The sequence below is a fragment of the Tetrao urogallus genome, assembly GCF_951394365.1.
Source record: "Tetrao urogallus genome assembly, chromosome: 8".
NCBI classification, from domain to species: domain Eukaryota; kingdom Metazoa; phylum Chordata; class Aves; order Galliformes; family Phasianidae; genus Tetrao; species Tetrao urogallus.
The window spans coordinates 10575649-10590842 of NC_136821.1; the positions used below are offsets into that span (position 1 = coordinate 10575649).

Genomic DNA, 15194 nt, shown 5'->3' on the forward strand with positions numbered 1-15194 from the left:
CAACACTCCAAAGCAAATCTATCAGTTGTGCAATAAAATGGTGGCAGATTATATTTTTAAATGTTGGTGTTTTTTTCTATGCATAGAAGGAACTCTACACTGTTGCTGCAAGAGTTGAGTTGTCAGACATAAAAAGCTACAGACTGAAAACAGGGAAACACAAGTTAGCACTTAGGCAATGTTTCAAGCCACAAATGACTAAATAATACTATATAATACACAATGTGGCAAGGGATTTTTAAAGAGCACAGTGGAACAAAACACACAAAATGCTGACAGACTCTTCATCAAATTAACAAGCTAACTTACAATAAAAAGAGATGGATGCTAGTGAGCAGAATTTATTAAAAACATACAGCAAATTAAAAAAAAAAAAAAAAGCCATCATATAGCATCTGAAGGAACACTTTCCTAGCCAGGACAAAAATAATACAGTCTTAAAAATAAGCAATTCTAACTTCAAAAAGAAGTTCACATAGTGAGATCTCATTATTATCCTTTTGTGACGTGCTACAGACTGACATCATCAAGGTAAGGCCAGATCTCTTAAATTGTGGCCCCCAATAAAAATCACACAAAATAGTTTTAAATTAACAAAAAGCAACATCTAAATAACACTCTAGTATAGTTTTCTGGGGACAAATTACATTAATCCATTATGGTTACTTTCCAAGCCAAAGTACTTTGGACAAACCAACATATCCTTCCCTACTTTGATGTTTTCCTTCTACTTACCTCACTATAATAAGTTATTTCCATACTTATCCTAACCAGCTTCAGGGTATTTGCACTGCTACTCTGCATCTCTGCAAGCAGCTGCAGTTCATTAGCAAGTGTGGTAACCACTACAATGTATAAAGACTTCATTTTAGCATGTCCTCTTGCTCCAAAGGGAATTTAATGCTTAAATTATGGTTTAGATGCTACACTAATACTTCTGTTCACTTATACCACTGCAGTAATAGAACTCAATAAAAATCAGGAAAAACATGATAGTTCTGCGTCTTCCTGTGAAAAGTTTAGTACAAAAAAATTAATCCTATATTGTGAGATTGTAAGTATTCATATATAAACACTTACACTCCAGATTTAGATGATTTCTACCAAACTCCACCATCTGAATAAAGCTATCCAAAAGGCCTTTATAACAGAGGTGGACACAAATGTTACATTTACTCCACAGACCCAGAGGAAGAAAGTTGCATTTGAATTCAGAACTTGAATTGCACATTACCTCTCTGGTTTTGCTTCATGTTTTCACATGAGAATTACTTTTGTCTCTCCATAGCCTACTTCTTTCATGTCCTCCTGTCTGCTTTCCCCTCCCCTGACTGCTGGTATGCTGTGCTGTGTGCTCTGATAGATTTGCCTTTCCCTCTGCATTTCTGGCACTTACCAAGCTTGATGTTATCATGCAACGTAGAGCATCTCTTATCTTCATATTGCTTAATTTTTCAAATCTGACACGTTAGGGCTAATAAACACCATTTTCTAACTACAGCCTGCCTACACACATGATAATGGCCTAAAACTTGTTTTATTCTTTTTTTTCAAAAGTAGCCTTAACTCATTTCCCTACAGACAGGGAAGAGATTCGGGAAGAGATTCAAAAAGCGATTCGGCCCATTTACTAATTCACTACTTAGGGAAACATATGTAGCAGCCACTGCAGCTGCCAGGGAGAAATATGAACGCAACAGCATTTGTAGCTTTTTGCAGTTTGTTACAATGTCTTATCAACACCCCACTACATTTCAGCCTAACAGCCACAGCAGTCTGCTTTTGACACCATCAGAGCTAAAAACTGCTCCAACATCAAGAGACATTTGTTTCTGTTGCTTCTGATATCGAAAATGTGCAAAGAGCAAGAACATTTTTGCTTGCTGCTATTTCAGTTTGATTCTGTTCAACATGAATTCTCTTCTCTGACAAAAGGCTAACAGGATGACTCCAGTTCAGGACCCTACCCAGATGGAGATAGGTTTGCTCAGATGTCTTCCTAAACTGGTCACTGAATTGCAGAAAGATAGAGCAAGGGATAATTCAAATACAACAACAGAAATAAGAGCAGAAAATTCTAATTGCACTCTATTTCAACTCATCTCCCAAATTCTTGTCAAGTTTTAAATAAATAATACTGCTTTCATCACTTCTCCGAGAGCACATTTTATATAAGCCTTAAGAAGCAACTTATTTATACCTGCTATACGCACTCCCTGCTGTCACAGCTGGGATATCATAACAAGCAGCAACAAAACAAAACAAGGCATGTAAGGCTGTAAATGCTGAAATTACTGTATCACTGAGTGAACTGGGTATGAAGAATGATATTATACAGGAAAAAGGTTTTAGTGATGGATGATAACACCATACGCCATTTACAATCTGCTTTACTTATCTTTTTTCCTCGTGTGGTTTGAAGCTTTCATGCACGGTCAGAGTCCCATAAGGTATTGGATTTGTTAAGCTGTTTAAGAGCTGTGTTGCACAGACACTTTTTACATGTAAAAATAACAGACATTTAATGTTTCCATCACAGCATGTTCCATGCCTAGACTTAAGAGCATTTAAGAAGAAAAGAATAATAACAATAACTCATTTGCATCCTTTCTTAAATGGGGAAACAAGAGGTAATGGCAGAGAGGAAAAAAAAAAACACGAAGAGCAAGGCAGTCAGTGAGAGCACTTGTCTGCTGCTCCAGGGAAACTGCACAGTGTGCGCCTCTTCTCTGAGGGAAAAATAGTGCATTAATTGTTGATCTTAACAATTCACATCAAAAGGGATTCTGGATAACAAAGTTAATATCTTACAGGAGTGGATGGCTGATCTATCTTTCACACGCCTGATGTTTTCACTCACTGAAAGAAGTGGATTGTTCAGCTTCTGCTAATTTGGAAGACAAGTAAGTTTATATAGCGATTAGCTCATTGTGGCAACTCCTGGGAGCAAATGAAAGAGCCTCTTCCACAGGAGGACTTCAAAACACTCCAAGCACTATTGAATTTAGCCTTACTACACAGCAACAAAGCAGTGAATACCTCCTATTCAAGAGTGTCTGTGTTGATGCATGATGCAAGTTGCTTGTGCAGGCGAAAGAATGAGAAAACACAGACTTATCTACATTATACATTAGAAGATTTATTATACTTCAGAGCGAACTGACACCAGTTTTGTAATGAAAAAATCTGTGATTTTTCACAGTCAAGCTAGTAGAAATGGACAGTTTGTGTTTTGCTTTTTTTTTCAGGCTCTCCAAAACAAACACCACAAAAAGACCCCTCTATTAAGCGGTGCCTCCTGAAGCACAGAAGGAATTAAGGTCAAATCCACGCTTAACAGCAATTCATTGCTATGGCATATGGGGATAACCTGTGTGAATGCTGTCCTGTTCATTAGCAAAGGTTTATAACATGGCTCTATGTCTGGAAAAGGATTGAGAAGAAGAAATACCTGTTGGTAAAGCAATGAATTCATCTATTGAAAATAACATTCCGAAAAATGAAATTCATGGAAATGCACCTCTTTTCAATATTTTCATTAAACGATATATTTATACTACAAAAGCTTTATGCCTTCTGGATATTCATGGATTGAGGCCATTAGCATTTTTTGCTTGTTTTTGATGCATGCGACCATTGATATGTGGAATAATTTAAAGCTGTTTTTCCCCATCAGTAAGAAAAATTATTACAAGCAGAAAGCCTGAGTCACCATGTGGTACATTATCTCTAGCAATAACAGAAAAACTCATAAAAGCACTGTTGACCACTTTCATCAGGAACTTGGCTCACATCTCCCCCTCTGCACACACCATGGCCTGCAAGCCACTCCACATTCATCTTATTAAAGGGAGATATTTTTTAAAGCAACACTAACAGAGCATACACTCATCAAATGCAAGCAGATCCAAAATACTGTTTTGTAAACAAAAGTAGGCAATTACATTACGGGCTAATGAAGCACAGCACCCTAAAGCTATCAGGGAAAGGCACCAGGAATGAGTGCTACCAGGGCTGCCATGTGAGAAAGCTGATGGAAATTACCCAGGGTGGGAGTTACCAAGAATTTCAGTAAAAAAAAAGACAGTACAGGAGATGTGGTGAACTAAAGACTGGGATAAACAAGACCCATTGAAACACCCCCACAGAACCTTCCCATGTCAGGAAAAGAGCAAGAGGACACTGTGATCATAACACAGAATTCTGATATAAACTCAATCAATATGAATTCCTTTTTAAGAACAGAAATTACCCAACACAGTAAAAGTCAGAAGACATTACAAACAGCTCCAGATGACAGAACAAAAAAAGTAAAGGTTTTCTGCACTTGAGGATAACACTTTCCATTATAAGAGATGGAGCAAATCCCACAAATACCCTTTTTTTCCTTTTGCCTTCCAGCACAGGCTTATGGTAGCAGATGCCTTGAAGAATTACCATTAAATATTACTGCAATAACTAGCCCTTTCTGAGATCTCAGGGTTTGCTTTAATACACCTGCTGAATTTACCACTCCAAGACTTTCCAGGCTATAAATTACTATTTTGGCAGTTAGCATCTGAACCATACAGGTGACACGCAGTGCTGCAGCTCAAATACTGCACAGCAGCAAGAGGAAAGACTTGGTCATACAATCACAGAACAGCTTGGGTTGGAGGGGATCTCACTGACCATCTAGTTCCAGCCCCTCTGCTGTGGACAAGGATGCCAACCACTATATCAAGCATTAGATCAGGTTGCCCAGGGCCCCATTCAATCTAGCCTTGAACAGATGCTGGCCTGTGTCAGCACCTCACCGTTCTCTCTGTCAAAAAACTTCCTCATGACATCTAATCTAAATGTTCCCTCCTTTAGTTTAAAACCATTTCCCCTGGTCACCGAAACCTTCAAGCTGCCTGCCTCCACTAAGGCTGTACCAGCTCAAGCAAAGCCGATCTGGCTGCCACCTAATCAGAAGTGCTGAGCAGTGGTTGCTGATCTGTGGTACTGCTGAGAAGCCAATACACTTAATCATCCCCTAGATTCACTGCTACCAAAAGTAAGCAAAGCAGGGAACAACCACACAGGAATGCAAAGGTTCTCTCTCCTAAAACAACTTTGGAGCAGAAGTTAAAAAAAAAATCTATAAACAAAGTGGTTTGGGTAATAGAACAATGTAAATTCTGAAGTTAGAGGTGTTTAAAAATTAAATAATCCCCATGATAATCTACCTGTGAATGATGACTTGTGTCCTCTTTTCCCCCACTTCTTTTATTGATACTATGGATTAACCTGCCTCGGTCCTTCCCCAGCATTGCAGCCAAAGCACAACCACTGTGCTGCTATCACTCAAGTGCTCTATCTTAACATTTTCTTACACTTGCTGATCTACATCATAGAAGCACACCAATTTATTCATCATTTTACTCCCAGAACCATGCTTCAAGTTAGCTTTTTCATTTCTTTTCTCCAGGGACTTGCAGCACACACAACATGCGTCATGCTCTGTCTTTACTTTTTATAGGCAGATTCTTTTAATACCTTCTCCTAAAAGGTTCTTTTCATTTTAATCCCTGTTCTCCACAGCTGCTCCACTTTGGGGTATTCCTTTGAGCATAGATAATCAGAAAGAGTGTAGAGTATTGCTAGGAATATGAGAGCCCTAATATGTCCTGTCCTGATTGGAATTACCTCAACTTAGGTGCCCCTTTTGCGTTTTCCATGCCTCAGAATGCCAAGATGATTCCATGTCATTCCTCAGGCTTTCAGGGATGAAAAAGCAAAACTGTGCAATTATCAAATCATAGAATCACTTATGCTGGAAGGCAACTTTAAGGCTCATCTAGTCCAACTCCCAGTACGCCCCAAAGAATACGTCTAAGAAAAATAAAATATTTAATATAAACTATGTTGCAACCAGCTAATAGAAACAAAATGCAGAGATGTGGTAAATGAGCATCTGCAAGCACAAAAAAGGGAAAAAAATGATACATCAAAAAGCAGGCAAAAAAAAAGAAAATTAAAATCTTAAGTAGCAGCATTATTTAAGACTCTTTACATGAGCTCCCAATTACTAGTAATCTCCTTAGAACAGAATTTGTAAATAACAAAACTGCCAGTTCATACTGCTCCCATTTCCATTGTCATTCTTTGTATTATTGCTCTGCTGCTTTTGCAATAAATGTTTTAACAAAACTTATTACCAAAGAGCACCCTCACAGTGCTTTGACTCAAGGTCTTTGACAAATACTTCTGTATTGTGAAATCTAATGTGAAGGTTACTAATCTGCAGCATACTAAGTTCTGATAAATTTCTTAATTAATATATTCAATACAAATGACAAATTATGTCATCCTTTATGTCCATGTCTTTAATTATCCTGTCTTTCATAACATTTTAAGACATCTTACATGGAGTGTCTCAAGAGTCAACAGTTTATGGGGCTATGGACTGATTTCATCGTTTATTACCTTCTTCCAGCTCACAGGTAGATCTTACAGCCTTTTACCTAGATTTATTGCTCTACAATCATATGGAAGTCCTAGGTTGCCATGTAAAACTATTCTAAAATACAGAATGTGTAATAAATATTCAGTGTTACGTGGGGGGAACAATGTTGTCTATTAAAAATGGCTTCCTATTAACTACTCGAGATAAAGTACCAAATTACAAGAGTTCAATGAAAACATTCATTTAGTGCCAAGAAGTACTCAGAAAGGAAAGGAATGGACCGAAAGATGTAGACAAAACATATTAGCAATGCCCTCAGCAACTCCTAAGAAGGGAAGAAGGCAATCCATAAATTCTACAATTTGATCCATTTTCATCATCCATTTTCTTTCCAAGTTGTATTAATGTCAACTATAAACTGAAAAAATAGGTGTGGCAAAATGAGGCCTTCCGTGAATTTAGAGTCCTCATTTTTTAATTTTATCTTTAAAAAGTCAAATTCACTGTCACATACATGTCACCAATTTGGCAAGCTCAGATGTGCACAGCAGATGAGAAAAATTCTGTATCATGCCTTGTCTGATTGTTACAATCACTAACCTGCAAGGTTAGCAAACTGGGAGGAAACCAAGCAAACAAATCATATGCATGTGAGAGGGACTTTACCAGTTCAAGAAGTGGTTGGTTTTTTAAACCTCAGACACAGGCTCAAACTTCCACTTCTAGCCATACACGTTCATTTCAGCCTTCCCTGAATGTAAGCAGTTCTGGGATGGATTCCAAGAGAACAAGGACTCACCATAAGGAACTGCTGCTTCAAGAGATACACTCAAATGTTCAACCTAAATTCTCCCTTACACAAGTCGCACACTTATATATGGAAGTCAAATGAAGGTTTGCTTTTAAGACATGACTCTGATTGCTGGAGATAGTCTTAGCTCCTACACGCAAGAGCCAAAAGAATAATTACAGACTAGAAAGGAGCCTAAGAACACATTTAGATATTACAGCTCTGCATGAGATAAGGAGCACAAAACAGTGAGGATTAAATGTCAGCCTTAACTGTGATTTCCTCGCTTCTGTGATTGCTCTGATAAGCAGTGGGCTTTAGTAGCTCTCCTTAATGTTAAATTACAAGAACGCAGGGAGCAGAGACAGCCACATAGCAGAAAAACAATTAAATAAAACTGACAAACTTCATGAACTTCCTTGTAATTTTATGCATCTTAACTGACATAATTGTCCCAGGAAAATCCTTCTCTATATTACTTCAGATTACCCAGGGACTGAAGGAAAACATCACAAAACATGCAAAAGCATTTAAATGAATTTCAGTTGTGCTGGCTTTTGAGATTCTCAGACATGAGCTTCTGTGGGATCCTGTCTGTCTGACTAGTTGATTAACGTTCAAAAGGTCATATTCAAGTATATGCACCTTACAAATAAAAGCCAATCTTTGTTAAAGCATACAGCAATAATGGTTTTCTCTAAAATATTATTTTGTTAGTATTTAATGAAAATTGGCCAGTTTTAGCCTTCAAAACAATGCAACTATTGCACAGTGTGCACAGTTATTTACAATGTCTCAAGAAATAAAGAAAAACCACACATTTGTTCCACACAGTAAGTAATAATTAATTCTCTGTAGATTTTTATAAATCTGTGTAAGAGTTCAAACTATTTCCTCAGGAGGAGCTACAATTCTTACAAACATCTCCATTTTTTGACAGTAGGCTAAGTTAGCGATTTTAACAATTTCAGCTTCAAATGATGCATATTTTCACAGCATGAATAAATGAAATAAGTACCCTTTTCCAACAGGACTCTGCTCTTTTTTTTTCTTTTAATGGTTCACAGTAAAATGTACCATCATATTTTATACATCTCATCAGACTCTACACGGTGCACAGGATTTTTTTCCACAGTTAAAGCAGCTGTTCTTGAATGTTTCTCCTTAAACATTTATTTTACCCTTCTTCCACATCTTCTCACAGCAATTACAATGGAAAACTTTGTTTAAAGATTTAAAGGCATGTAGAAACTCTCATTCCCAAAGTGATGTCTCTTATCTATACATTGTTTGGCAATTTCTTTCTGAATTCTTACAGTTTTTATCTTTGCTTTGCTAAAGGCTAGGCAGCACAAGTCTTTCAGCATAACTGATAAATGAAAAGCTACAGAAGACATTGTATTTCACTGCATTTAACCTACCTGGCCCATTTGAAATATACATAATGGGAGATTGTTCAGATCTGATGAACTTGATGTTCAGCATGCATTAGCATCTCAAGGACAGGCAAAATAAGAGCCCTATGAGAACAGCTCTTCCTGCCCACCATAACAGTACATTTTCACCTTTTTACTAAAGGGTCATTGTGAACAGAATCACAATATGATTAACTGTTACGTACTAGTTAGCTACTGCTGACTGGAACTAGTTTTACAACAAACGCTTTTATCACATTCTTAGTGCTCTGAACCTCTTTCTTTGTTTTACTGATGGTATCCAGGCACCTGCTATCTACATCACACCAAGTACTTCTTTTCTCGCCTTAATGGTTTCCAAGCTGATGTTCAGTGTAAAGCAACACTAAGAAGAAAAAAAATGCAATAACGAATAATACAAAGGTGACAAAACATCACACACAAATTCTAGGTACAAGTAAATTATAACCTCCGTCATGGTGGTTATGTCTTAAGAATTCAAAATCCTTCAGAAAAACCAATGGTCTTGTTGCTACCACTACTGAAAATGTAGAGAAACCAGCATGAATCTGATGATCTGTTTTCTACAGAGAAAGATGCATAGACCATATCCTTCCTCAAAAAACAAAAAACAAAAGTCAACCCACATAAAAATATTTCCAAAGGTTTGATGTTGTTGCTTTTTTCCCCATAGCACTTGCATATTATGCCAGCATAACAAGTGAACTTTTATTTTTAAAGAAGAAGAAAAATATGACAATGCCTTTATTCCCTCTTCCTCTTACCTTTTTTTTTTTTTTTTTTTTTTGGCATCTCACGGTACGTGAGCAACAAGCAATCCACATTCCATCACTGCACGGAAAGGATGAGACTCCTATACTTACCATAGATTCCCAGGCTTGGTATGTTGGCAGGACAACTGACTTGTTTGGAATGAAGCTGTCTCTATTGCAAACCAAATTTTAAACTCCTTGTATACTATGCTTGTATTTGCTCCAGCCCCAAAGAAAGTACAAGGTTACTCTGGAATGCAGTCTGGAATAGACTGTATGAATAGGCCATTTTGGATAAATTCATCTGTATCACTGAACAATCTCATACACCCAGTAGGAGAAACATGAACTAATTATTATTTGCATATAAATTACATAGTTTTGGTTTTTGTGGCGTGATTCCCTGTGTGATCTTGGGCCAGTTTCCGAACTTCTCTCTAAATCTCTGCTTTCTCATTTGCAAAACAAATTTAGTTATGCAGGATGGTGTGGGTGAGGCTTAATTAACTTTTTTTTTGTAAAGACCTTTCTGATCTCCACACACCACGCAGAACAAGGACTACAAAAAATAAGTATAAGAAGGCACAAAACGTGTAAGCCCACAAGCACACAACATGCACTCTGCATATCAGCTTCACACAGAAAATCTGTGCTAACGTTTCTTTGTAGCAGCAGCAAAAATCACATTAACAAGGAGTATAAAACATGCATATTAAAAATAAACAATTCACTTACTTCTTTCTTAGTTCCAGGTCTGAAACTGGAACACATCTTAGGCCAGCTCCCAAAACCATTAGTGATGATGTTAGTAATACAGTCACTCTAAGACCTAAAATGAAAAAACAAAATTATTTTACAGGTATTTACTAAAGGTAAATAATTTAAAAAAAAAAGACAAAAATGTGTCTAAATACATACATTTGTATGTAGACTCATTAATTCATGCATATTCCTTCAAATTATAAACTTTGGTGCTGATACAAACTACAGATACGTAACAAAATTCTGTGTTATTTTCCATAGTGATGCACTAGAATTAAAGGCTTATTCCTGGCATAATACCATTCAGGAACGTACCTAAAATCTTACAGACATTCCAGGAAGTGAAAACTTACAACAGACATATCATTCAAATTGTTCAACATTTGCTTTGCAATTAGAAGCATCAGGGAATATCCCCCAGTGTGTAAAATCTAGGCAGATCCAGAGAAACAAAGTACATTTGTACGTTCTCTTCCAGCCACTTAACGATACAGATATAGCACTGTTGCTGTTTTCTCTGATAAAGCAAATACATTTTTCATTCTGAAGAAATATCTATTTATTCAGTGAAAGAGGAGGGAAAAAGAAAGTATTTTTTGCAGTCTTTGCAATTAGGCCAAGTTTTTGCTGCAGTCCGTTCAAACTACAGAGGTTGTAAATATAGAACATTAGAAAAAAGCCACAACCAACTGATTCCTTGAATATGTTTTTCTTCTCCTCATACCACAATTCTTAAGCGAAGAGCACTCAGATTAGAAATAACTTCATGTCAGTGCGGCAATTCCGTTTGCCAATAGTTTACTGCTGCTGCCGAGGTGTTTCCAGCATCAATAAACAGAAATAAAACTGTCAACTGTGGAGCTGAGCCTCCAGAATACTGGGAAACACCAAGAGTAAATGTGTACAATTTAAAGGGTTGATACAGTCTGTATTTATAAAGTCATACAGTTAGAAACAAATTTACACCAGCAGGCAGAAAATGCAGGGATCCCATATTCTTAGCAGAATGTAACATAACTGAACGCTAACAAATACACAGCATCTCTAACATTTAGGCAAGACTAGGAGCTACTCAAAACACAGACAGAAAGAGAACAACTTGCTATGATGATCCACATAATACAGACATATGATTATGACTCTAAAGTGCCAATTTTCAGAGATACGCTCCCAGTATGTGAATGACTCTGTACTCCATACAATTCATCCAACAGACACATTAAACATATTGTTCTCCTGCAAATTTTACTGGAGTTTTAGGGCATGCATTTTACCAAAAATGCAACTTTGCTTTTATTGCAACAGCTCTTAGCAAACCTCACTCAGTGTTACACAACTCCTCGTGTGGACACGGCACAAACCACAGACAGCTCCTCTCTCACACAACCCAAGCAGGGCAATCAAAACAACACAAAGAGAATCTGATACGGAAGCATGACTTCTTCATTGGGACAGCTGAGTCATTAAGGACAGGAACGTGACAGCTCACACCCCCTAATGCCTCAGCAATGCACTGCAGGCCCTTAATACTTGTTTCCTTGAAGGTTCCCCAGTGCCTGCCCAGACTTATTTGATTCTATGTTTAGCCAGCACATGTTGCTGTTAAACTGGATTTTCAGGTGTGCGTGCCTACAGAGCCCTAACTAATGCCCTGATAGTATGCTGCTCCAATTCCTGTTGCTCTCTGTGTTTTCTGTGAGCTTCCAAGGCACACGTAAACCTGTACTGCCATGGTGGTAGTTACTTGTATTGGGTATTTGTATTACTTGTATTGGGTGGTCATACTTGTATTGGGTAGTTACTTGTATCAGGATCACATATACGATGCTTTTGGCTTTTATCCTTTGGAATGAATCTTTGTTAGCAATGCTTTTGTACATAATGAGAGCTTGTATGCAATCCAAATTAGAGTTTTATTGATTGAAAGTCAAAACACAAATCCTTTGAATCGAGGAGTCTGAAGTCTTCCATTTGGAAATGCTGCCACAGTGTTTCAAGAAAGCCCTGGCAATATATGCATCACATCCTTATTTTCCACGTAAGCCAGGATCTTTTTGAATTACAGCTGGCAAAGCGTGCCACTTTCTGCCTCTGAGGAGGGACAAGGAAAAGACAGCAGGTGTCACAGCCCAGGTGCAACTCAGGTCACAGCAGTAGATAAACATTATCACAGGTTTACATCACCCGATTAGTCACAGGACACGTACAGAGTTTTTCCTCAGTCAAAAGCATTTGTTTTCTCCATTAAAAAAAAAAAAAAAAAAAAAAAAACCACCAAAAAAAACCCCTTCTCTTTTATATCTGCAGAAAAGTTTGATTAAAAAAAAGAAAAAACCACACAACACAAAACTCAACAGCACACCATTCAGTGAAAAATAAATTGGATGTCACAATTTCCCACCGGCGCTGACTCCAGGCTTATCTTTAATGTCAACTTTAGATGTCATGTAATTTTAAAATAAAATTACCAGGTAAAGCCTTAAAATCAAGATACGTTTCATCTTCGCAAACGTTCTTTCAAGTCCTCATTTAGAATTCTATACGCTGTAATGTGTCACTTTTCAGTGTTTTGATCGTGCAGATTATTCTTTGGCCTTTTGTTTCACCTTAACATGCAGATACATCTAAAAATTCCACTGGTTAAAGAAGCATGTTGACAATGATAATACAAAAATGAAGAAGTAAAAAATGACTGTCACAGAAGCAGTATATTAGGCATTTCTTTTGCTAATTACACGATGATTTCTACCCTCCAAGCGTCTTCCCCATTTATTCTGCTTCACAGTTTAACTCTCTGAATATAACCTCCATCTTATCCTAGGAATCAGTCTTTAATCATAGGTTTAGAACTATAAGTATTTTTTTGCTTTGAACATTGCAGTGGCCCTCAATCTGAGCTGCAAACGTTGTGTTACTCCAAAAGGCAACCAGCAAGTGTTTTGGGACAGCACTGTGCCCTATGGGACCAGTGACCCAAGCAAGCTTGGAAAGAAAGCCCACCAACCCTGCAATTTCTTCCCTTTAAAAGATCTAAGGAACTTGCACAATCAAGATTTTGAGTGGACATAATTAACTTTACTAGTTTTCCTCTGTACATGCAACTGCTAATGGATGGTGAGGGGCTACATCTTCTTAATATCTATCATCCAGATTCCAACCCCCTTCTATCACAGATTTGACATGCAGCTGGAAAAAGAAGAAACTTCTCAAAATGGATTCTCTCTGCAATGAAATGCCACCACTGTTAATAGAAAACCAGTAGCAAAAATGGTGTCAGTAACAAAAAAAACCCAAACATATGTATTGGTATTTGAGTGAAATAATCAATACTGTTTAACTGCTTAACCATCCTGCAGCTAACAACAGTCTGCCTTGCAAACTCAGCAGCCCACACTGAATTTGCTGGCTTTTATAATAGCCACAATAGCTAACATAGGGGTGCTTCATCTTCCACCACTTTTCCAGCAGGTTTTATTTTCAAGATACATTTTAAGGTACATGAAAACACATCTCCTCCCACACTGCATTATTGACATGGATCTCAGCAAGCGATCTGCTATACCCGGTTTAGTAAGGAACTTACTTAGATTAGAGACATTGCACAGCTACAACAAGCTTCTCATGCTAGCTGTAAATTAGCAGTTTGTCATTCAGAAAAAGAACACTATTAACGACTGTTAATTGCCTTTTGAGAAGTATGACCATTCCTTCTCACGCCTGTCACCCACTGCAATAACATGCCATAGAAATGAGACTGGCAGACTGTAAAAAGCCAAACCCTGCCTCGCACTCAAGTCAAAACTGAGGAAGTTTCTACTTTTGCTGTCCCACAGCAGCAGACACCTCACACATCCTCACTCTGAGCTGGTTAGCACTACACAGCCAGAGAGAACAAAACTCTTAGTGCACAGCAGCACGCTAATGGCAGCCACTATCTGCCTGCTTTTCCCCTTTTTCAATTGAACATCATTCACCTTGGGGAAAAACCCCAGTTAGGTGTGTAGAACAGGTTTCACCTTTTTGCCAAGCCTAATGAAAGCCAGTGGAAATCTGCAGAATTCAGTCCCCTACTCAGCACGGCTGATGTGGATTCCTCTTACACCCACGTCTCAAACACATTAACATGTAAAAGTTTTCCTTCCTTCAGCTGCAGACACTAAAATCAGTCCTCAAGAAAAGAGAATACAGCAACACTCAATTACAAGCTAGTGACATCAGCCCACTGCACGTTTCCACAGTTTCTAAAGATCAGTCTGGAAGCAAGAGGGATCCACCCTTACACAACATGCAGCACTTTAATTCCCTCAGGTACTCTGCTATTGTTCTGGCTGAAGCATGGCAACCTAAAAAGACAATTCTGCCTTGATGAACACATATCAAGAAATGAACAACTCATCAATTTCAAATGCCATTCCAGAAATTCATTGTTAAATTGGACTTTTCTCTCCAATTTAAAGCAAACTCAGTTTTCAAACAAATTCCTGCTTTGCCTTTCTTAATGGAAAAAAAAAGAATCAAGAGATCTTGCATTTTTCCCATCTATGAATTTAACATACATGGAGTAACTTTTACCTTTGGTTTCAGCAAATGAAGCACTGAGCTCCACTTTTTCCACAGTGTCTTTTTGGTCCTGGAACTGTTTTTGTACGTCTTGTCCAGACACCTTCCTCATTGTTCAAGCATCCTCTTTAAGATGTGAGCATTTTCTCCTTGAATACTAATGCTTCATTCTGCAGGAAGGGTCTGTTTCTTTTCCTCCTTAATGTGTGGCTCATGTGTTTATCCACATTAAAACAAAGCTGGGTTAAACTGCTCACTTCATCAGGCAATTCTGAAAGCTCAGCACAGAAGTCCCTGCTTCACGTTCATCTACTGCTCCAGAAATTTCTGCATTTTAAATGACATTCCAGCAGAATTACACTAATTGCTGTAGCACTTACTCTCACAAGGCTATTACTATCAATTTTAATCACTCCAAAGGTAATAACAAAAGGTACCTTGCTGCTAAATGCAGTGAACAAAAC

At 37.8% G+C, this 15194-nt stretch overlaps 1 protein-coding gene across 1 annotated transcript in view; it reads right to left on the reverse strand.

Annotated features, from left to right (window-relative positions):
* The window catches only part of SLC49A4 (solute carrier family 49 member 4), a gene marked incomplete at both ends in the record, with an annotated part of 56674 nt that overhangs the window by 29933 nt on the left and 11547 nt on the right, over window positions 1-15194 (reverse strand). Inside the window, one exon of the mRNA XM_079538844.1 lies at window positions 10144-10237. Coding sequence (XP_079394970.1) covers window positions 10144-10237 — 94 coding nt within the window. The remainder of the gene's footprint in view (window positions 1-10143; window positions 10238-15194) is intronic.